Source organism: Acomys russatus, chromosome 8 (genome assembly GCF_903995435.1).
Source record: "Acomys russatus chromosome 8, mAcoRus1.1, whole genome shotgun sequence".
NCBI lineage: Eukaryota > Metazoa > Chordata > Mammalia > Rodentia > Muridae > Acomys > Acomys russatus.
This window is the reverse complement of record NC_067144.1, coordinates 6718122-6741746: the sequence shown is the minus strand read 5'-3', so window position 1 is coordinate 6741746 and position 23625 is coordinate 6718122. Positions and strand designations below refer to the sequence as shown.

The 23625-nt window shown below is 45.8% G+C and overlaps 1 protein-coding gene and 1 long non-coding RNA gene across 2 annotated transcripts in view; one reads left to right on the top strand and one right to left on the bottom strand.

The window, feature by feature from the left end:
* Positions 1-1394: 1394 nt before the first annotated feature.
* Positions 1395-3094, bottom strand: LOC127193405 (uncharacterized). Its single transcript, XR_007831099.1, has 3 exons — positions 3076-3094; positions 1786-1913; positions 1395-1633 (listed from the first exon to the last, which is right to left on the bottom strand). It is a non-coding gene; the product is annotated as an uncharacterized LOC127193405 (long non-coding RNA).
* A 6762-nt stretch (positions 3095-9856) lies between these two features.
* Ehhadh (enoyl-CoA hydratase and 3-hydroxyacyl CoA dehydrogenase) overlaps positions 9857-23625 on the top strand; it is a 29667-nt gene continuing 15898 nt past the window's right edge. The window contains exons 1-2 of the mRNA XM_051150740.1: positions 9857-9930; positions 20188-20291. Coding sequence (XP_051006697.1) covers positions 9857-9930; positions 20188-20291 — 178 coding nt within the window. The remainder of the gene's footprint in view (positions 9931-20187; positions 20292-23625) is intronic.

The window sequence follows — 23625 nt, the reverse complement described above, 5'->3', positions numbered from 1 at the left end:
CACCCAAACGGTAACTCACGATGTCTGCAACACTACAGTCCCAGGGGATCCGACACATTTTCCGACCTCCACGGCACCAGGCACACATGCGGTACAGTAGCTGTGAGAATTGCTTAAAGTACAGCATGCTAGGGCAGGGTAGAATACTGGCCTAGAACAGTGCAGGGCCATGGGTTTGAGCGTTAGGACCACGACAGCGCAGAGCACCTAACTGGAGCACACCCCATCCCAATCAGTGACCCTCAGCCGCTCAGAAGAACAGAAAGTACCCCACAAGCGGAGGTAAGAGCGGCCATTTCACTTGGTCAAGTCAGAGGCATACCTCGCACTGTTCATAGAACTAGATTCACTGGCATGAGCTCATACTAACAGCAACAACCTAATGGGGAAATTTTAAACCTACATAATGTCAGAAGACCCTCCCGGAAGCTCTGAAAAAGGAATAGAACACTGTCTGACCCTCGTCCTAACCGCGCGGTGGGGGTAGTGAGGGGCTCCTGTGTTTGGCAGACTGGCCACCACTTTGCTGTTATTCTGTTTCATAGTATTCTGAAAATACATGGCCACTTCAAAAAGAAAAAAGGGAAGCTAGCAGAAAGTATGAAGAACACACCTAACTTTTCTTCCTCCTTTATACAGCGAGTCTATGTTCTTTGCTTAGGTTTGAAGAAACCTCCTACATATGTATGTTTGTGTGCACGCGCAGGGTATGCACGCGCAGACATACGCTGCTTAAAACAACAGATGAAAACACGCTGCACACACAGTTCTCTAGTGGACCTTGGGGGACTGTTCCACACGTGTGTCTCTGGCTGCACTTTACCGTTTACATCAGCTGTAGATCGTAACATGTAGGAAGATACCCGCTTAGCCAAACCCACACTGCAGCGTGTCTATTTCCAGTTATCATTACTGTTTATTTCATATAATATTGTATCATTACACGCGCACATCTGTGTGCAAACACAATTGTGTGTGCGAAATGAATTATTACAAGTAGCACCTGTTATAAGAGATTCAAGTAAGTGTAAGCAAGAAATCAGTATATCCACAAAGGAAACTAGAAGATGCCTTTAAATTAAATGCCTGGTGACTAGAAGATGCCAAACATATTCTCACAGAGTTGAAAGCAGACTAATGAATTAGGAAAATGGAAATGGGACCAAAAAAAAAAAAAAGAAAGAAAGGAAAGGAACAAAGGAGGGTGCAACAGAAAGATAAAAGATCAGAGTTTTTGTTTTGTTTTGTTTTTTTAAGAAATGGGAAGGGGAGAAAAAGGGAAAGATTATATAAATAAGGCAAGATAAGGGGGGAAGACTTGGTACTTGTGCCTTGCATAAACTGAAGGCACAAAAATAGAGTTGCTCAATAGATTTTGAGACACGCCCTACTTTGCAGACAAGCTTGGATGCCACAGGGTTTAGATGAGTATTTGAGCCTTTATTTTAACATAATAACCACTGGCTATTTCTACCAAACTGAGAAGCATGGGAGGAGGCTCTCCCAAAAAGGACGGTGGGCAAGTAACCTTTCCACAGTGCGCCTGGCTTCTTCTCTTTCATTACTGACCTCCTCGGCAGGGAAACAGTCACACGTCATCACACAAACAAAGCACGCCTTGCCTCGGAAGAACCTGATTTTAAATAAAACAAAGATTTAAGTCTGAGTTGCTTCTACCTTCTTTAAGTTTTTTTTGTGTGTGTGTGTGTGTTTTGTTTTTGTTTGTTTGTTTGTTTTTGGACTCAGTCAGGGCTCCTCTAATATGAGACAGAGTCAACAACTTACCTCTTCCAAAATGCTGGGATTTGAATGCCACAGCACAAATTGACTCATGTTTTGTCCGTTAATGCGTCAGGGGTTTCTTTACAGGAAGCCCATCTCAGAGTCCATAGGTAGCACAGGGTTCTGCAAAGCTGGAAATCACACAAATGTCAATACACATGCCTAGGTTCCCACTGGGACGCAATTACATTATGAATATCGGCTACACCATCTGGACACTTAGATATGTGATTTAGTGGACACGCCCCCGGACATGGTTGAAGTGGCCAAGACTATACAGAAACAATCATACTGAGCTAGAAGATCTCAAAATTAAAATGTTTATCATATTTAAATATATTCTAAGACGGCAGCACAGTAAAGGGATATACAATGGGGTTGAGTGGATTACCAGTAGCGTCCAGGAATTGGGAAAAGATATAAATGTTAACAAACATAAACTTGACTGCAAAAGGGGGGTATTTACATGTTTACTTTTGGAGTTTCCAACTGACTTGAGGAAAAGTTCAGGTTTAAAATCTATAGACGCTTACTAGTTTCTTAGGCAAAACACAACCATGCAACATAAGTTCATGGTTTCCTAATTCCATTCTATCCAATCTAATGGCACATTTTGGGGACCTTTCAAGATCTTGATAGCTCACGCACAGCCACCTCAGTGAGGCTGCATGTAGGTGGCAGCTCTTGCCGAGACCCGATTACACAGCACTATGTGTCGTGTGGACTGTATTTCATCTGAGAGCTCAAACAAGGTGGTTACAGTACTTGCTTTTGCAGAGTGCATTCTCATTTTTTTTTTTTCATTACATTTAATGGCGCTTTAAACAAAGGAAACACTCTAACCTTCAAGGTTTTTGCTTTGGGCGGGGGTTGTACAATCGCATCAGGTGAAGCCTAACTGTGTATTTATAAATTACTGTTTTTATATTCGTTGTAAATCTCATGTATCTTTCAAATGCTGTATGCTAACGTAAGAAATCTTTAAGGAAAAGAAAGCTTATACTGCTGAAAAGAAGGCATTTATACCACCATGTGACAACGCCGGTTTATTATTCGAAGACCTCCCTGGTATCACCTCCTCACCCCGTTCTCCCCAGAATCTGCCCAGAAAAGTAAAGGTAGCCGCAGGAAGCCTTATCCTCTCCACCAAGAGATTAGGACCCATTTGTAAATTTCACTAACTTTAAAACAAACGCGTCCGGATTTTTTTCTGCACCCTTATCATAGGGCAGGGAGGGAGCAAGCAAAGTAACCTGGAGTTGCCATGTGCATTCAGAGGCGGGATGCTGACACTTAGGATGCTCTTGGCGGCTGCACTCGGGTACAAACCCTTTCCTACCGGCATCTACCACTCGCAAGGCACCGACCTACAGAAGACCGGGTCGTTGTCCCCCTACTCCATCACCAGCTGAGGAACGGGCAGGTCGCCGCTGGCCCAGAAGCCACGTCGCCAGCACACGCTGGCGCCGCCAGGTTCCTAGAAGACTTACTTCTTCAAGGTTCTCGGCCCGAAGCGGAGTCCGCGCGCCCGCTAGCCTTCCTCTCACAGTGTCCCTCTGACAGCTCGGGACTCCTGCCCCAGCGCGCAGGCGCCGCCCCCGCCTCCACAACTTCCGCGTGTGACGTCACTTCCGGCAGGCCATCTCTACAGCTCCGAGGTTCTTCAGGTTCCCGGTAGTTAGTGGACCGGTCCGGGCTGCGCAATCCAGTCCCTCTTTTCTGCAGAAGCTCTTCCATGCTTAAACCTACCGCTCCAATCCAATTAACAGAGCGTCTGGACGAATACTGCTGATGTCTCCGATGCCTCTGCTGGGTGTCGGCCTCTGAGATTGCACTTTGCTGGCTGCGATGCTGCAGGTTCACTTCTGAGGGTGTGGGTGTTACTTGAGCAGGTTACTTTACCTCTGTGAGCCTGACCCAACTGTGAAGAACACTAGTATGCACAACCTTGGGCTGTTGTGCTACTTGAGATAATGCATAGAAAGTTCCAGCATACTGCAATGAACACTAACAGTTACTCCTCTCCACCCCCCCGCCCGCCCCATGAAATGATATACTCTCGTGTTACGCATATGTGAGTGACAGACTAAAACTACTTTTGTTCATTGGTTAGCTGATGACTGGCTACCTTCCCTTTTTGGAACCTGATATATCGTATATAGGAACCAGCTTGAAGTATAATTGAGAACATTTGCTGCTGAGTTACCCTGCTAAGTGCAGGGGTGGGGGGTGGGGTACGGACCCGACCTCAGGCCCTGAAAGAAAAGACGAACTCATCAATAACGAGGTAGGGGTGTGTGTGTGTGTGTGTTTACGGTTTCATTTACTCTTCTAGTTCAAAGAAACGTCTCATCGTGTACTTTAGAAAGATGACAAAGCTAGCTAGTAGTAGAACATTGATGGATCAATGTTCCGAATAACCCGGAACTCCCCCACAGACCTATAGGATAATATAGCTAGACTAGATGACGGGTTTCCAGCGCTATATTCTAGTAGAACAATGACTTGTGTTGTTTTCTGAGACAAGGACTCCCTGTGTAGCTCAGTCTGGCCTCCTACCTGAAGCCCCTAGTGTTGACAGGTGTTACAGGCACGTGCAGCTGTGGGCCTTTGTCTGCAGGCAGGAGGACAGATGCTCCCTCCCTCCCGGTAAACTTAGTGCTCGGAAGTAGGTGAGCGGAACCTCTGCTGGCAACAGGCAGGCGGCCAGACCCAAATGTGTTAAAGGATAGTTCCTTGCAGATCCTAACCCACACAAAAGGTGTCAAAAGCTGGCTCCTTGAAGAACAACATATCAAAGGTGCTCTGGAGACAAGCCCAGGGAAGTGTCCTGAGAGTGTCTCCTGCTATTCAAATAAGCTTAGTTTAAAAACTCAGGGGCTGGAAGGTTGCGGGACACTCACCCCATCCTTTCCCCATGGCTCTCTGCCCTTCTCCTTTTAAGTTTAGTGAATTAAAATCTAGTTGTTTGACTCTTTTGTCTTTATTTTAATAAAGTGTAGTCTGGCCTTTCACAAGCCAGAGCCCCCCTTACCCCTCTGGAAGGAACGCAGATTTCTCTTGTCTCAACCCAGGTGAGGGCAACTGCGGGCGCTTCCTCCCTTCCCAGAAGGTCTCCTTCGAGACCAGGTCGGAGCATTCTTCAGCTAGCCTCCAGAAGGCTAAAACAAAACAAAACAAAACAAAAAACAAACAACAACAAAAAACTCTGGGCCAGATTTTCAGCCCAGCCTTTCGGAGAAAAGAACCCACATGCAGCCACTCCTGCCTTAGAAGAAATGATTATTTGTAATTCTTCTCCTTCTTCTTCTTCTTCTTTTTACTTTGCCACAAGGCACAAAGTTAGCCAGTGATAGTTCTAGAATTTGAGCCTCTTTAGTTCCATTTATTATTTATTTATTCAGAAACAGGCACTGTAGATACAAAGATGAATACAATGAACACTCGATTAGGAAAGTTTCCTACCTAGTGAGGGAGGCAGCCCTTTTAAGGGAAGGGTGGGTCAGTGTCAGCATTATGGTATGGACATCTAGTCCCATCATCCAACCACTGGCACCCCTTCCCTTTGCTTCCAGAAAGCCATAACTTGATTTTTAGAAATACAAGCTGATAATGTTTTCTTCAAAAATTAAACCACTAAAAACCAGACTTCTAAGAGTTACATTGATCTCATATTCAGCTAGCTACAGGAGACCCAGACACTGTGCACCATGGCCTTTGCACTTTTTCAAAAGGGTTCCACTTGCATTTTTTGCCTCTTCAACTTCTTCCCACCCACTGGTTTCTGTAGTTACCTTAGCTTCTAGGAACAACAGGACTGATTGGCAGTAATCTCTATGAGCAGGGAACCCTACTACTGGACAGGTCACCCTCCATGTCTACAATGGTACAATTATCCCCTGTGACAAGGTTGTATCCTAGAGCAGGAATACTCGTGGGAACCGAATAGTACCCACAAGTGATAAAAGCTACAACTTTTCACAACCAAACTATTGGCCCAGCCCAGGTCACCTGTTTGGTCAGCTGTTCAGAAACCGATCCCTTCCTTCTTATCTCTCTTGTATAAAGTTGCAGAAAGTTCCTGGTAGCTGCTGAAGACAGGCTTGAAGTCACTGAGCCCATATCTGTTCTTCCCAGCATGCTGCACTGATTAAATCTTCTTTTTCTGACCTGCCACTCTTGACATTGCTTTGCTTGGCATTTTGGGATGAGTGGCCAGTTCTAATGCCGAGGCGCTGAGCCAGGCCTTTTTGCCTAAAGCCCTGGGAACAGTGTTTCTTTAAAAAAAAAAAAAATTTTTTTTTAAATATTATTTTCTGTCTTCACTTTACATCCCAATCATAGCTCTTTCCCTCCTCGCCCCTGGTCCCACCCTCTCTCCCTCCTCCCTCCCCTCTCCCATCAGAAAAGGAGAGCCCCCTCATCGCTGCACATCAAGTTGCATCAGGACTGAGTACATGCTCTACCACAGTGTCCTGGCAAAGGAGCCCCACTAGGGGGAGTTGATCAAAAAGCACGCAAGGAAGTCCTTGTCAGAAACAGCCCCTGCTCCCTTTATTAGGGGGCCCACATAAGACCAAGCTGCCCATTGGGGTACATATGTGTAGGGGGCCTAGGTCTAGTTCATACCTTGTCCTTGGTTGGTGTTTCAGTCAACTTGGTTGAGTCACAGATGATATTTATTCGATAAAATGTTATTTTAGGTGTTTCTGTAAAATTTCTCAAGTGGAAATAACATTTCCATTTCCGTTAAAATTTTTTAAAATTTATTTTTATGTGTGGATGTTTTGCTTGCATGTATTGTCCATGCACCATGTGCAAGCCTGATGCTATAAAAAGGAGATGAGAGGAAGGTCTCAGGGTCTTTGAGATTGGGGTTACAGACAGTTGGGAGCTTCCATGTAGGTGCTGGGAATTGAACCCTCGTCCTCCAGTGCTCTTAGCTGATGAGCCATCTCTTAGCCCCAATTAGTTGGTTTTGAATAAAACGTATACTCTATAACATGGTTGGGCCTTATCCACGTGGTTGAAGGCCTTGAGAGGGAAAAGGTTGACGTAGGTGTCATGAGGAAATGAGAATTCTGCCTCCAGGTAGCTATCTGCCTTTGGACTGGAGCTGCAGGACCAACTGTCATGGGACTCCAGGCTGCTGGTCTACCCTGGAGATCTCAGGTTTGCTAGCTTACACACTTGTGTGATCTGGTTCCTCAAGATAATCTAAGTTAATGGCCATATGACTTTAAATAAATCACTTCACCTCTCTAGGCTCCAAGGTCTTTGTAAAAATCTTAACTGTACAAACTCTACGATACTCCATGTCATAGGAAAAGGAATAAAATTTACCACTGTGACCACTAGATGACAGCAGGTAAAGTCAGTCTGTCTCTGTTTTTCTCTGTCCCCTTCACCACCCCATCTCTCCTTTGACCTACTGAACTATTACCTATAATGATAACATTTGAGTGTCCCAAGACTTTGGGAGCTGATAGGTCTTAAACATTTGCTGAACAAGTAAAAAAATAAATGAATTCCTGGAATAGTTCTCAGCTCCTCTGACCACCTCTAGTACCCTTTTACCTATTAAAAAATATTTCTTGGGCTGGAGAGATGGCTCAGAGGTTAAGAGCACTGGCTGTTCTTCCAAAGGTCCTGAGTTCAATTCCCAGCAACCACATGGTGGCTCACAAGTATCTATAATGAGATCTTCTGCCGTGCAGGTGTGCATGCAGGCAAAAATAAATAAATAATAAATATTTTTTAAAACCAAACTGCTGTTTAAAAAAAATATTTCTTTTTAAAGTATGGTGGGTATAGAATGGAAAGATGAGACAATGGATAAGAATACAGAGGGGGAAAAAAGGAAAAAGAAAAAAAAAAAAAAGAATACAGAGGAAAACGGAGAGAAAACCATTACATCACCTTTGTTTGCCTGTTTAGAGACATCACCTATATATCCCAGGGTGGCCTCAAACCCATGGCAATCCTCCTGCCTCGGCCTTCTGAGTACTGGGATTGCAGGCTTGAACGACCATACCATGTACCATTCTACTGCACTCAGCAAAGCCAACGCCCAGACACCAGTGTGTGGACTCACTGTAAAACACAGGAGGGTAGCAACGGTGAGATTGTTTTTTTTTTTTTTTTTTTTTTCCCCTTTCAATGAGCCTGAATTTAAACTATCCCAAGGAATCTTGGGATTCTTTGCCTGACAGAAAACAGATTGAGCTTTTCAGTAGATAGAGATCTGGAGGTGGAGAGAAAGAGCCACCCCTGTCCTTCTCATAGGTAGAAAACATAGAGACCCACATCAGCCAGCAGGCAAAATTCAGTATGTACGATAGGGTTTACCGTTTACCCTCCGAGCACTATATCGGTCCCCAGGGCTTACAAAGCTTTCTTTGAAGCAGTAATGAACCTGCGATTCCTTTGTGAACCGAGGATACAGGGCAAAGCAGTCGCTACAGGGAAAGCAACGCATTAGCACAAAGAGGTAACACGCAGCTGCTGTGGAGTGCTTAGAAGGGTACCCTAGGAAGCAGCCCTTTGTGATGAACTACGTAAACTTATAGAAGGTTATGGAAGTCACACCAACCATCAAAAGACCATCAAATGACTCAGCAGTCTTACGAACAGCAGCATGGTAGAACCTGCTTAGCTGGCATATTACACACCCATGAACTCAGCAAATTTGGGAACCATGCATGTAGACAATTTGGTACCGTAAGGAGAAGAAAAATCAGCATGCCGTCCACCAAGCTGTATCCTTAGGCTCAAAGTGTGTGACCCTTACAGAGGGGACTAATTGATAGGAATGTGGGTGGTCCTGTGGTTGAGGAGCAGGCAGGGTCACCACTGGGTGAACCTGATAGTAACTGCCCTTTGAACTTTGTCCTCTAAATACCTCCCTTGCCTCATGCTGGCTCTGCCCCTCCCGCCCCCCCCCCAATCCCCTTGAGGAGCCAGCTCTAAGCTGCTGAGCAGTTTAATGGATTTATTTACATGGAAGCTTGCACCAAGAGCCACTGTGGGAGACACCACAGCGAGTCCTGGCCTCAACTAGAAGAAAAGTCCAGAGACACAGCGGTCAGTGGCCGACTCCTACAAGATGGAGATTACAGAGTGTCCCAAGGCAGCTCCGAAGTGCATTCCTTATCTCCCCCTGCTGCAAGGGGGTGGGGTGTAATAAGGCCACCCCGTGCTATTAAACCTTGAACTCTTCCTATTCAAGTTCCTAGGATGCTGGGACAGTATTTACTCCTAGATGCCAGTGTCTGAAAGGAGACACAACGGAAGTTAATGTTTCTCGTAAGAAGGGAGATCTGAGCTGGTTTCCCCACCCCACCCCCCCCAACGCTTCTGCCAACAGCACACACTAGGCGAGTCAGATTGGGCATGGTTTTACAGGCAATAGATAGAGATTCCTGTCAAGTAGCTGCATGCTCCCATGAGACTGTTGTCATTGCTGGCGCCTACAGGCCTGCTTTGAGTGATTGGCTGTCCTTGCCATGTGGGCTACCAATTACTGGAATGGCTCTGTGCTTGTCGCCGGGGACTTCCAGGGCACTCAGCATGTTTCTACTCGCCAGACCCTCTCTTAGTTCAAAGAAGTAAAGAACCCACCTGGAAATAATCTCTAGACATCATTAAAACTTGTAACACATACACTGTCTTCTGGCTACTTGGTGGACTTTGGCAACCATGAGAAGCCATGAACTTTGGCAGATGACTGCTTTGTGAACATGTGTTTGACATCGGAGGGGGGGCGGTGCGACCTAGAAGCTCGGCTTGCCTTTGGCCATTCTCTCTGCTAGCCCAGGAGGACCACGCCCCCACCCCCGCGCCCCCGACAACCCCATCCCCCCCCCCGCCCCCCCCCCCCGTGCCCCCACTCCCGCTCCCAGGAGCGCAGCCCGCCCAGGGGAGTGTGTGGCGTTAGGGGCAGGAGGCGGTAGCGGAGGCTACCATTGGCTCAGCTCTTGCCCCTCCTCTCGGGGCAGCCCAGAAAAGGAGCCCCAGACTGCCACAGGCGTCAGAGGCACCAGATACCTTGACAATAATAATAATAATAATAATAATGGCTGAGTATCTGAGGCTGCCCCACTCCCTGGCGCTGATCCGCCTCTGCAATCCTCCGGTCAACGCCATCAGGTACCACCGCAGGGACAGAGGGGTGTGGCGGGTCTGGGTGGGGACTTGTGGGCTAAGAAGGACTGGCCAGTAAGCAGCTGTCTCCTGCCTTCTGTCCGCTGTTGATTCGTCTGGTGCTGGCCGGTCAGGAACCTACAGAGGGGAGGCTGGTGCAGCAAGCAGCTGTCTGAACCTCCCTTCTGCAACCTTCCTGCTCGCTTGCAACTCCAGCTTCTCTGTGAAGCCAGAAGCTTCAGAGTATGGTCCTCATGCGTGTCAACTCTCCCTGTCAGAGGAGGCCTACTGAGTAGCATTTTCTGAAAAGCTGAAGTTTCGTTTAACTTCCCCTGCGGTGCCCTCCTGCGCAGTGAACTTAGCACATTACTTTTAGAAGTGAGATCTGTCGTCTTTTTTGAAAAATGATGAAGTTCGTTTACCTTGTTCATCCCATATCACTGGCGAATAGAGTATAATTCTATATTAGTCTCAGGAGTTGCCCACACACCGACTGCTGAAATGGACCGGAGGGATCATGCCGGGTACTACTATGTTCCTTTCACCGGTGAGGCGTTGTTAAAACCCCTTCCCTAGGGGAGACCTCCTACCGCCCAAAGGACAAACCTAGGTGCGGTTTCAGCCAAGTTCACTGCGTGCGGGGCGCGAGGGGCGGGGCGCGGGGGTGGGGGCAGCACCTGGTTTATCAGGCTTACCTTCAGAAGTGGAGGAGGAGCTCCCACAGGGAAAGCAACCCCACTCTCAAAGACGACTGCTCCCCCATGGTCATTAAGAGTCCCCTCCCCTAATCCTTCCCTACCTCTATCCTCTAGTCCTCCCCCCAGAGACCTGAGGGTGCAATTAAGGAAGAGAGGGGTCGCTAGATAGTCTGGCAAGCTTCTGGGTCCCCTCCTTCCTTGGAAGCCAACCATCAAGACGCACAGCATTGATGATCTTTGGCGAACAGGCTCAGCCAAACTTGCAGCGGTTCGGCTGGGAGACTAGTCCGGCACAACAGACGTGACCAGCGAACCATTCACCTCAGAGAGGGCTTCTGTGACGGACCAAATAAACGGTTCCATCCAAATCTAGCTCAGTAGATTAGTTGTGAGTTTATTGAGGTTAGTTATCAGAATATAGTTGCTTCCAAAGCAAAGGAACCCGTGGAAGGCCCACCCCAGCACGGGGGACTCACGCAAGCCTAGCTCCACAGCGGAGCACCTCTCCTCACAGTTGCTTCCGCTCCTGTAATTTCGGGGACGGGTCTTGTGAATCTTGGAGTTTTCTGAGCTTCCTGGGCATCTTAAACGCCAGTCCATTTGTTTAGCTCCCAGTGCGCCTCGCCAACGTCTTTAGTTTCCTGGATTTCAGCCTTTCTCCCACTCCAAGAGAGAACATTTCAATCCCGGGGAAATCTCTATACAACAGCAGAATAAATAAAGTAAAAACAGGGCCATTTGGTGAATATTCCCATCACAAGTTGCTGGAGTAAATCCCAACAGATGCCAGGTTGGCACACAACTGGAATCTCTACGTTCAGGAGGCTGAGGCAAGAGGAAGCCTTGTTCTATTCAGACGCTGTGAAAAAAAAAATCATAAAAAAGGAAAAGAACATATTAACTTTACGGAGATTTTAGACCACACTGCCATTAGATTTTATTTAAAAATTTAAAAAGTATTATTTTTATTTTATGTGTATGGCTGTGTATCGCATGTGTGCCTGGTGCCCATGAAGGCCAAATTTTTATCCTAATTATAAATATTATACTTTTTTTTTTTCTGAGACAGGGTCTTACTATGTAATCCTGGCTGACCTGGAACTAGCCTAGAGCTAGGCTAGCCCCAAACTGGCAGAAAGCCACCTGCCTCTGCCTCCACCCCCTGCAGGTATTGAGATTAAAGGTGTGTGCTACCACACCTTGCTTAATACTGTACTCGTTTTAACGTGAAGAATGGCACATGCAAATACGTCCGCTTACTGGGTGGAAGCAAAATAGTAATCATGTCAATTTCACTCTTGATCTCAAACCAGAGACCTCGTGTGTTTTCACAAAGCAATATGAGATGTGTTTAGGGGGTTTGTGTACTGATAGGATTACTAGACAGAGGGATTCTACTCAGCTTTCTGTTCACAATGGGGTGCTATGTCCATCAAAGGTGAGGGGGAAATGTCCCACAGTGTCACTCCCATAATCCTTCTGGTACTATCCGGTATGTTTCTAGCATTTAGCTTGCTCCGTCCCTCCCCAGTCTGGAGAAATGTAAGCATCTCTCTCAAGAAGTTTTATGGGTTAAACAAAAATGGGCATTGTAAGGGACGCCACACTTGCTGGCCTCCTTATATCTCTGAGTAGCCTGTGGTCAGTCCCCTACAGAGGTCTCCTTTCTCGGCATCTGCCTACACCTTGTGGAAATTTTGTTTCTTTGTTTTTTGTTATAGGGTCTTTCTGTGTAGTTCTGCCTGTCCTGGAACTTGATCTGTAGACCAGGCTGGCCTTGAACTCAGAGATAATCCTGCCTCTGCCTCCCAAGTGCTGGGATTAAAGGTGTGTGCCTCCACCGCTGCCAGACTGAGATTTTTGTCCTCTTGGGGCCCTAAACTTTCCTATCTGTTTTTCTCTGAACTTTAATTTTAGGTAAATTGTTCACCAACTTTAACAGTTTCCTTGTTGTTGTTTTTAACTGTAATTTTAAAAAATTGTTTTAATCTTTTTGACCTCCTTCTCTAATTTTATGCAAGAAGCTACCTTTTTTTAGAAAAGAATTTATTTATGTATGTAATGTTTTGCCTACATGCCAAAAGAGAGCACCAGATCTCATTATAGATGGTTGTGAGCCACTATGTGGTTGCTGGGAATTGAACTCAGGACCTTTGGAAGAATAGCCAATGCTCTTAACCTCTAAGCCACCTCCCCAGCCCCTGCAAGAAGCTCTTTTTCTACCTGCATGAAATTTTTGTAACTTTTCTAAATTTCTTTTCAACCAATTAAAATCCCTGTTCCTGTATAGGCTGCCATGTTTGTCTCTATTCTAGGAAAGTCAAGGTTTTTGTTTGTTTGGTTGGTTGGTTTTTAGAGACAGGGTTTTTCTGTGTAGCCTTGGCTGTCCTGGACTCACTTTGTAGACCAGGCTGGCCTCGAACTCACGGTGATCTGCCTGCCTCTACCTCCCACGTGCTGGGAAAGGTGTGAGCCACCATGCCCAGTCGGGAAAGTCAAGTTTATTCCTAAGTGTAGCACATGGCTGATTGCTGAGCCTGTCTCACAAAGCAATGGGTTTCAGCATTCTTTTTTCCTACTATAATCTACATAGTTTAAAAAAAAAACCTTAAATTTAATTAAGGTGCATAAAATTTGAAGATTCATATATGCATGCACAATGTAGAACTGAAAACAGAATTTCCTGAAACCAAAGCTATTGTTACAGATTTTGGAATAGTCTACTTTTACTTCTGTTTCTCTGTGTGGGGAGGGGAGGAGAGGCTAGGTGTAGGCCACCAATTTGATTTGATAAGCTTCGGTTTAAGTGATAACAGAAAAGGGGGGAAAAAATCCAGTAGGAAAATTCTGCCATGGTCAAAGAAACTGAAGGGTAAAGGCCAACACTTACAAAATGTTGTGTGTGTGTGAGGGTGTGCCTATGTCTTTGTGCCCACGTGTGAGTGTTGTCATCACTCTAGCCTCCACTTACACATCTGGCTTTGTAAGGGGCAGGAGGGGGCGTGGGGTGGGGGTCAGAGGCGCTTCCTTAGTTTCCATGGATTTTTCCTTGCTGCAACCTCTCACTAAGCTGATCGGTTTCCTTTCCCCACTTCTGAAGTCTTTCACGGTTCTACATGAACACAAATAAAAAAGGAAGGGTGGGTATGAACTGCGAGGAGTTGCTGTCTTCTCCCAGCACCCACGGAAGTCATTCTAGCTCAATTTGAGACCATCTCTTAAAACCAGCCAGCCCTTTATATGCCCATGTTCACACCAGCCAGCCATGGATAGAAAGTGTGGCTTTTAGCCGGGCATGGTGGCGCACTCCTTTAATCCCAGCAGAGGCAGGTGGGTCTCTGTAAGTTCGAGGCCAGCCTGGTCTACAAAGAAAGTTCCAGGACAGCCAGAGCTACATAGAGAAACCCTGTCTCAAAAAAACAATTTAAAAAAAGAAAGAAAGAAAGAAAATGTGGTTTTATTCAGGATGTTTAGGTCTTTGTTGCGCGCACGCGCACACACACACACACTTTATTTTTCTTATATAAAAACTATTAGCGAGCATTTCTACTTTCTGGGTATTAGAAACAATCTAGAAATGAATATAATTTATATGTGGAACAAGACTTTTGCATTAGGGATTTGAACATATTAGGAATTTGGAATTCTGGAAGGGTTGGAAAGCCTTTGAACCAATTTCACATATATTCTGAGGAGCAACTACATGTAAATTTTGGACTTGTAAATACTATGTAGTGCTTTTTAATCTATTTCATGGCCAGTCGAAAGCCAGAAATTCTGTTTGATTCCTTCTAGGTTATAGCATGAAAAGTAACTGGGGGAAAGGTAACCACCGTGCACACAGGGCAGGCTGGTTGAGGTTGAGGCATGCAGTGGCGCTCGGGAAATATCTCCTCACTCTGCCCTCTCCTCCTGGGCTGTGGTGTGGAGGACACGCTTGTGCCAGCTGCTGGAGTCCCCCCTGAGCCACCAGAATCTTTAAACCTGGAACATTCCTCAGGGAACACAGGTGACCCTTGACCCTGTGTCTGACAATTGCCTCTGCCCTACTTACTTTTCTCCCCTTAACCTAGAGGAAATCGAACAAAGCTATTTTCCTTTTCTAGTTTTCCCTATCTGTGAACTTTCCCCCAAATTACCAAGAACATAAATAAAAGAGAAGAGCCTGGGTAAAGTGCAAAGAACCAATGCCTCCCCGCAGTGCACCGCTGTGGTTGTTTTGGCTCAGTTGGGGCCATACTTTACCCAGAAGGAAAAGTAGCCAGCTGTCTGGGTTCCACATCTGGCATCCAGCCAACGAGGATGAGGAACTAGTCACACCCACCATGGAAGGTTCCCTAATGAACACACAGATTGTTTACCCCTTGTCATTGTTTTGTGAGTAGTGCAGCCTAACAAATATTATCATAGTGTTTCCAGGTTATGGGTTACTGTAAGTAGCCCTGATGTGATGTGTGTACGCAGGAATACTATCGCATTTCCACGAGGGTCTTCATTATATGAAGACTTAGGTGCCTTGTGGGAGAGGCTCACTGGGCTCTTAGTTCCCACGGGTGCAGAGGGAAATGCATATGCTTTGCGGGCTGGTAAATATTATGTAACAGTTCTCAAGGCCTGCCATGATTCGATTGCTAATTAACCAGTCAAAAGCCAGGGGTTTTCTTTTTCTTTCCTCCAAGTTCAAGGGTGAAAAGTAACTAGGGGAAAGGTAACTACCATAAACATGCTTACTGGAGAGTAAGATTAGGATTTACCTAGAGAAATAGTTTAAATCCTTCACTGAGTTTAGCCAGACACATTCGCTTCAGTTCAGGTGGGTGTTGACTTGGTTCCCAGGCCTGGCCCTGGGAACAGTGGCATGGCTCACCCATGTGCACAGACACAGAGAAAGACACATACAGACACCCACACAGACACAGAGACACACACACACACACGGAGACACACACACAGACACATATTGATACACATGCAGAGAAACACACAAACACACATGCAGAGATACTCACACACACAGACACAAAGACACACACACAGACACACAGACACATATAGACACACATGCAGAGATACTCACACACACAGACACACACACACAGACACAAAGACACACACACAGACACACAGAGACACATATAGACACACATGCAGAGATACTCACACACACAGATACACACACACAGACTCAAAGACATACACATGGAGACACACACACAGACACACAGAGACACATAGAGAGACACACAGACACACAGAGGCACACACAGGGAGACACACTCACAGAGACACATACATACACACAGAGATACACACAAATGCACACACACAGATATACACACAGAGACATACACAGACACGCACATAGACATAGACACACACACACATATACACACACACATTCACCCCTGTAATCCACTTAGTTAAAAATTTCCTGTTTTACTTTTGAGCTGAACACACATACACACACACGCACGCGCACGCACGCGCGCGCGCGCGCGCGCACACACACACACACACACTACTGAAACCACAGTTTTGTGAAGCAAAGCCGACTTTGGAGGTTAGTTTGGACTGTTTGGCTTTCTTTGTGCTCATAAGCCTCAAACTTGATTTGATGAACTTTGATTTTAATGAAAACAAAACTGTTCACAGGGGAAACAGCTGACGTGACCAAAGCTGAAGCACTTGCTCAGCATGCAGGAAACACCATCTTTCCAAAAGACTGCCCCCCAGCCCTCAGCCATGGCCGGTCCCTCCAGGCTGTGGTAGTCCAGGCTCCTAGTGGCAACATTCTCCCTACAACAGCTCATCCTTCCTCTTCACTTCTAGTTTTTGAGCTCTTCAGCGTTTCCAGAAACACCCATGAAAAGAGAGGTGTAGTTGGACTGGGAAAGGCCAGTCACTTTTCATGGCACTGGGTGAGGTGACTCTTTGCTCTCTGACGGTTTGTTGGTGACGTTTGCTTTGAATTTTTGAAATAAGACTTCACTCTACAACGCAGGCTGGCCTTGAATTTGTGACACTCCTACTCCTCCTCCTTCAAGCATCCAAGGGCTGGGATTACAGATGTGAGCCACCACTGGGGCTGCTGTTCTTTACCTAGAAGGAAAATTCTGTGGCCTTCCATATCCCTTTGTCTCCCATATGCCGGTAAGCCCACCGGCGCAGATAAAAACGTGGTTGCACCCAGGGAGCCTGAGGCCCTGATAAACTCAGAGGCTTTCCATCCAGTCATGTGTAGCCATGTCTCCCAGGGAACTTCCTGGGCGATCTGAGAAGCCTAGGGATGGCAGTGGCCATAGGCTTCGGGCCGCTGATGCACTCCTTTCTATAACAGAGCTCCACAAGTGGAGATTTTCATAACCTGGAGTGGGTTCTAGAAGGGTACGCTCAACAGTGGCGCGTCCCTTATAATGTAATGGCTCATAATCTGTTTTCTAACTAACCAGTCAAAATTAAAAGGTGAAAGAATAGAAAGTAAGTAGGTAAAAGACAGCTGCCATGTAAAACTGCCGTGTCCCTTACTCCCTAAGGACTTTGTGTTCCTCACGGATTTACCACAGTTCAGCATGTTCGCCAAGTGACTACGTTCCCAGGATTGCCTTTGTTTTGCACTTTACTTTTGACCTTTCTTATTTTTAATTTTTGTGGGAAATCATCTTTCCAGCTTACTGGGTCTTCTTGACACTGTTAGGACAAGGTCTAGCATGCAGCCCTGACTGGCCTTGGGCAGATCCACTGGCTTTTGCTTCCCAAGTGCTGAGATTCGTGGTGAGAGCCACGACCGTGGTCTACTGAGCTATTCTTTGAATAATTCTTTTTTGCTCTCCTCAAAATATTATAAATCCTTAACTGTCTTACCCAAATTTCTTTCTACTCCAGTCAAAGTCTAGGGCTCTGTGGAAGGAGGGTAGCCTACACCTTGCCCAGAACAAGGCGTTTCCCATCTCTAAAACCGCTGCCCTTATGTAAGAAGGGACAGTGTGTGTTCCCAGCAACTACAAACACATGTGCACAGATGCACAGCTGAAAACAATGTTTCTTGAAATCAAACCTTAAACCTCATATGTTTGGAGTGTTTTATTTTCTTATTATTTTCTTTTTGAAAGTTGCGCAAATTTGACTTAATAAACCTTAGATGTTTTCTGCTTATTTTTTTTGTTTTCGTAATAGTTTCAAAGGAAGGAGGAGCTTGTTGTAGTGAAGCAGGGCCACAGGTCACATAGGTCACATGTCCTCTCAGAGTCTCCTGCCTGGGAGGCATTGCTGTGACCCTCATCCAGCCCTGGCCAAGCTCTGTTGTTTGTAGCCACTTTTCTGATTTCCCAGGTTTTTGTTGTTGTGATTGTTTGTTTGTTTGTTTGTTTTGAGTTTTTTAAATGAACAGGAATATGAATAAAAGAAGGAGGGGATGGTTGTCACGTGAACCCCAGGCCTCTCCTCAGTGGCTCCCAGGAAGGAAAGCCGGAAGGAAACAGTTGGCCACCGCCATGGGTTCCGTAGCTACCACTGACCACAGAGAAAACAGTGTTCTGTCCCCAGCAGTTGTTCCCAATGAGGATGCCACCTTTCATTTCTCATGCCATCGCTCCCTAAGCAGTGCGCTGTGAGCTGTGCCGCATGTATGTGTTTTATAGTTTGTAGTTAGGGAATGGCGATCTGTATGGGGCACATGAGTATTGCAGTGTTTTATCTGCCAGACTTGACCGTTGTGAGGAGTTTGTTATGCCGGGGGAGGGGGCACAGGGGGGAGGGGGGGCAGGGTGGAGGGGGCATGGTGTCTCAGAAGCAGGTCCGTCTACCTACTAAAGGACAGCTACTTGGCCTTTGGACTTCTCAGTATTACATAAGGGCCCAAGGACTCTGTTTATCCTATTTCCTTTTTTTTTTTTTTTTTTTTGGTTTTTTGAGACAGGGTTGGCTGTCCTGGACTTGCTTTGTAAACCAGGCTGGCCTCGAACTCACAGCAATCCACTTGCCTCTGTCTCCCGAGTGCTGGGATTAAAGGCATGCGCCACCTTTAATAAGTCAGGAGCCGAGGGGTTTGCTTGATTGTATCTAGATAAAGAGTAACTGGGGGAAAGGTAATTATCAGGCATTAGGGCAAACACCTGCAGTGTCCTGTGGACTCTTGTTTTGTTGGTCTTAGCTTATCATTTTTAACAGTTTGGTTTTTCCATTTGGCTTGAAAATTTCACATAAGAATGATGATTTCTACCCAGAATACAGAGGGTGCCAAGCAGATCTGGTTAGAGGTCACTGCTGTCTTCCTTGCAGCTGTCACCCCGCGATTTTCCTAGGTTCGCCATCCTCATCCCCTCGGCAAATTCTCCCTTCCCTTATGACAAACTCTCTTGAATGGGGCCACGGAGCCTTCCCTGTTTCTTGGATGGAGACAGGTCTGGAGGAGGGTCCCTTGGCTGGCATTCCTGTTCCTCTGGGATAGTTACGCTCCCATGGGCTTAGCTGTGTTCTCTGTGGCTGCCTCCCTCATATACTGGACCTGGGCAGAGCGCCTACTGCGGTGGCACTTGTCTGAGATTTCTTTGCTCTCGCCTTTTCCTCTCAATGATAGTGAATTAAACAAAGCCTAGCAACTTCTCTCACAGCCCTGTCCAGGGTATAGTCGCTTCTCAATCCCGAGGATGTCCTGCCATGCTCAGTACATACCTCCCACCTCTAGGTACAAGAAGGATACTTCTGTCTAGCCTTCTCATCCGCCACCAGCACCCCAGAAGAAAGCATCAGATCCCAGTATAGATGGTTGTGAGTCACCATGTGGTTGCTGGGAATTGAACTCCGGACCTCTGAAGAGCTGGCAGTGCTCTTAACTGCTAAGCCGTCTATCCAGCCCCTCATTTGCATTCTTGCCAGGAGTAGGAAGGAAAGAAAAAGTAGGAAACCATGCCCATTGTTTTCCAGGAATGGTGCATGTATCAGATATAGAACTTAGTGCCTTGGGTGGAGTGTGCTGCAAAGCATGCTGGGAAATGTAGTCTTTATTTTAGGCCACCATGAATCCTGCTAAGAAGTAGGTGGTATAGTTAGAAGAAGGTGAGGAGGAATGGATGTTTGAAATGCCTACCAGTCCTGCCTCATGTCGTAGACAGCGTCTCCTTTACCTTTTTCTATTCCGCAAGTACGAACGGTTGAAGGAAATTTTGTCCCTTCCAAACTTCTGCACCGCCTTTGTTGTACCTTTATCACAGCACCCACCTTGAACACTTTACAAGGCAGTTGTGTATACCTACCAGGTCACTCTATACTTGCGATATCGCGTGTAATATGTCTTAGGACGATTACTACTGATTTTCACGATCAAAGTTAAAACACAGTGCAGTAAAATAATATTGATTTTAAAGTGGATTTGTTTAATCAGCTCAGCCCTTAATTGACAGTAGACATCTTATCTCTTGAACAAACAGTGAAAAGTTCTGTGGTAGGAATGTGTATTTTTTACTTATCCATCATAGCTATTTGATTGTTCACTACTAAAGGAAAATCCATAAGATGGCAGAAGCTTAATTTTGACTAATTTGCTTTCTGGATTTGTGTTTTCTTTTAGCCCAGCTGTAATCCAGGGAATAAGAGATGGGCTCCAGAAAGCTGGGTCAGACCACACGATTAGAGCCATTGTGATCTGTGGAGCAAATGGTTTCTTCTGTGCAGGTAACTAGTGTCTAAATCTTCCCCATTACCTTGAGAATTATTGCTCAGACAACATCCAGCAGTGCATCACTGTCTCTGTCAGTATGGAATGGGGTGGGCCGGGGGTGGGAGGGACACTGGAGTGAAAGTAGGAACACGTCTGTCTCTAAAGAGACCTAGACAGGACTGTGGCTTTTGTCTCCTTTATGTAGACTGCACTTTTGAAGAACGGTCTGTCCCAGCCTTGATGGCTAAAAGCTGCTGCTATAAATTTGCTGATGTGTGTCGGCTCTGTGTATGTCCCTCCTACCCTGTGTGAGCTTGGGCCAGTCTCTTTGACAGCCTCACCTCATTCTTTCTGCCTATGGAGTAGGGCCAGTAATTTCTAGCTGAAAGGGGTTGTGTAAGATCGAATGAGATGTCTTAGCTGAGTACAGCGTCTGTGCTCAGAGCGCGTGCAGGAAGCATGACTGCGGATTCACACACAGAGTCCCGAAGTGAAGCCCACATTCCTTCAGGCAGCCCCTCCCCCCTCCCAGTGACCATGGTACCACTTTCCTGGGCCACTGCGTGACAATGGACAGCACAGCCAAAGGCTCGGAAGTGGTGTCTCCTTGGGTGTAGTGCGCAGCGTCTCTTTCCTTCCCTGCCCCCAACATGAATATATTGAACCCTTTGGCGGAGGTCCTATGGAAATGAGAGCCCGAACCAGGGGTCTTTGGTAACCTGAAATTACACCAGTCAGGATAAGAAACAATATACAAATACTGACCATAGAAATCACTGTTTCTTTTGCCTGGCCAGCACTATGCAGATTATTTACTAGCCAAAACAAAATGGTAATGTTTCTATACACCTCTTAATGCTCAGCAAGCCCAGACGACAAAGAATGAGGAAGAGACAGATTAAAACAATACACCAGTTTAAACCGGCTATGAAGTAGCTTTCGCACTAGGATTTGAAGCTCAAACACCCCGATGTGAGCCCTGAGGAAAGTAACAGAAATGACCCAATTTGATTAGCAGACATATGCAGGGCAGTGTGCACCTCCCAAAGGGAAAAGGTGCGTTCTTAAACACACAGGAAATGATTGCAAGAATCGGTTGGAAACTGGAGTTTGGGACTTGGGGGTATAGTTCAGTGGTAAAGTCAGTGCTTTGTGGCTTCAAGGCTCCAGGTACCGTTCCCAGCACACACAGAGCTTGCCTCAAAACAACTTCTTTTAGAATCCGTCCAGTCAGACTGCAAATCAATAGCAAAAATACAAGCAGAACTTGTCGCTCATCTGGAAACGTTATAACGTAAATTATCAGGAAGTTTAGAGAGTACAGTGACCTAGGTGACAATAAAAGCATTTGACATCAGGGGTGGGCAGCTCAAATAAGCGTTAGCAGAAAGTTTATTGCCCCCCTCCCCCCCATCCCATTTATAGCTTTAAAGGATGTTTTAGGAAAGAAAAGGCCCGAGCCATGATGAGCTGAGCACCAAACAGCACAAAGGATAAAGCTAACAATATCACATGACCAAATAAAGAAGAAGAGGATGATGAAAGGAAAAAATCAGTGAAATAGCAATCAAATACAGCTCAACAGGGACAATAATATAGCCTTGGTTTTTTGGTAAAAGCTAATAAGAACTTGAGAAACCTATGAAAAAACTGATGAAGGAAAGAGAGGGCCCAGAGAGACGCTCAACAGTTAAGAGCACTGGCTGGTCCTCCAGAGGACCTGAGTTCAATTGATGACGACTGGATCTCCAGTTCCAGGGATCCAGCACCCTTTTCTGGTCACAGAGATGCATGCAGGCAAGACATTCATACACGTACCATAAAACTAAAATTAAAGAAGAGAGAGAAAAAGCAAAACCAGTGCATTTGAGAGCTCTGAAAGTGAGTGCAATGGTGTTCTCCTGTGGCCTCAGTGCTTAGCAGGCTGAGGTAGGAGGGTCATGAGTTCGAGGCCAGCCTGGCTTACATAATGAGTTCTAGGCCAGGTCTGGCCACACACAGAGGCAACCTCAAAAGGGAAAAAAGCTGGAAGGTGAGGTAGAATGACCACAAAACAACATCTGGCAGGGCACAGTCATGCCAGCACTCTATAGTTGAGCTATACTTCCAGCCCTGAAATGATTCATTTTTAAATTTGTACAGAGCTTACTGATATCAAAGAGCACATGACGCCCCAGTAAAACTGCTATAGAAATTACCTATCCTGTCATGTAATGACAAAAAAATAAGCTGGGCGTGGTGGCACTCGCCTTTAATCCCAGCACCGGGAGGCAGAGACAGGTGGATCACTGTAAGTTCGAGGCCAGCCTGGTCTACAAAGTGAGTCCAGGACAGTCAAGGCTACACAGGGAAATTGTATCTCAAAAAACCAAAAACCAAACAAACGAAAACAAAATAAATATAAGGTCTTACAGTATGTTCTCCTTGTTGGGCATGCATACTGCCCTTCAAGTCACTTAAGATGGGAACTGAAACAAAAAGAATAAGTACCATACTCAGGCCACAAATCCATTTACATATGTGTGGGAAGACTCAGAATTCACCAAAGTCTTAAATTATTTCTATGCGAAGATATTTGGGTGGTGGTGTTGTTTTGGTACAGGTTTTTAATTTTTCATAATTCCTGTATCCTTTTTATAATCCAGAAAGACAAGTTATGTTAATTTTATTACTCATAAGAAATCTGTCAGGGCCTGGAGAGATGGCTCAGCGCTTAAGAGCACTGGCTACTGTTGCAGAGGAGCTGAGTTTGATTTCCTGTCACACTGGGATGGGATGGTGGCTCACAACCATCTGTAACTCCAGTTCCATGGAATCCGACGCCCTCTTCCGACCTCCACAGGTACTGCATGTAAGTGTGCAAACAACATGCAGGCAAAATCCCCATAGCCACAAAAATAAATAAATACACGAACGAATCATTTTTAAGGTGCTTTTAGGAAATCTATCAATACTACGTTGGTTACTGACACAATGCGTAAGTAGTTTGCATTTTACTATGGCATGTTATACTGTAATGGCTTGTGCTCTCAGTGTAGAAAGGGTGACATTTTTGTAAAATAGGTTGGTCAACAGCATAAGAGGCAATGACTCTCAAACTGATAGACATAGTTAAACCAAAAACAAAAACAAAAACAACCTAGTTCTTTTTCCAAGCTTTTAAATTGCCCCTAAATTGGAGCTTCTCTCTACCAAATGGGAACAGAGAATTTGGAAGGTTACATGGTTCCCATGAAAGATTTGACTTTTCTCTCATTTCTCTCTCTATACAGTCTAAGAATAAAACACCTCTCAGGCCAAGGCATTTGAGGCTTCTAGGACTGGCCGGGTCCCCTTATGTCAGTGACC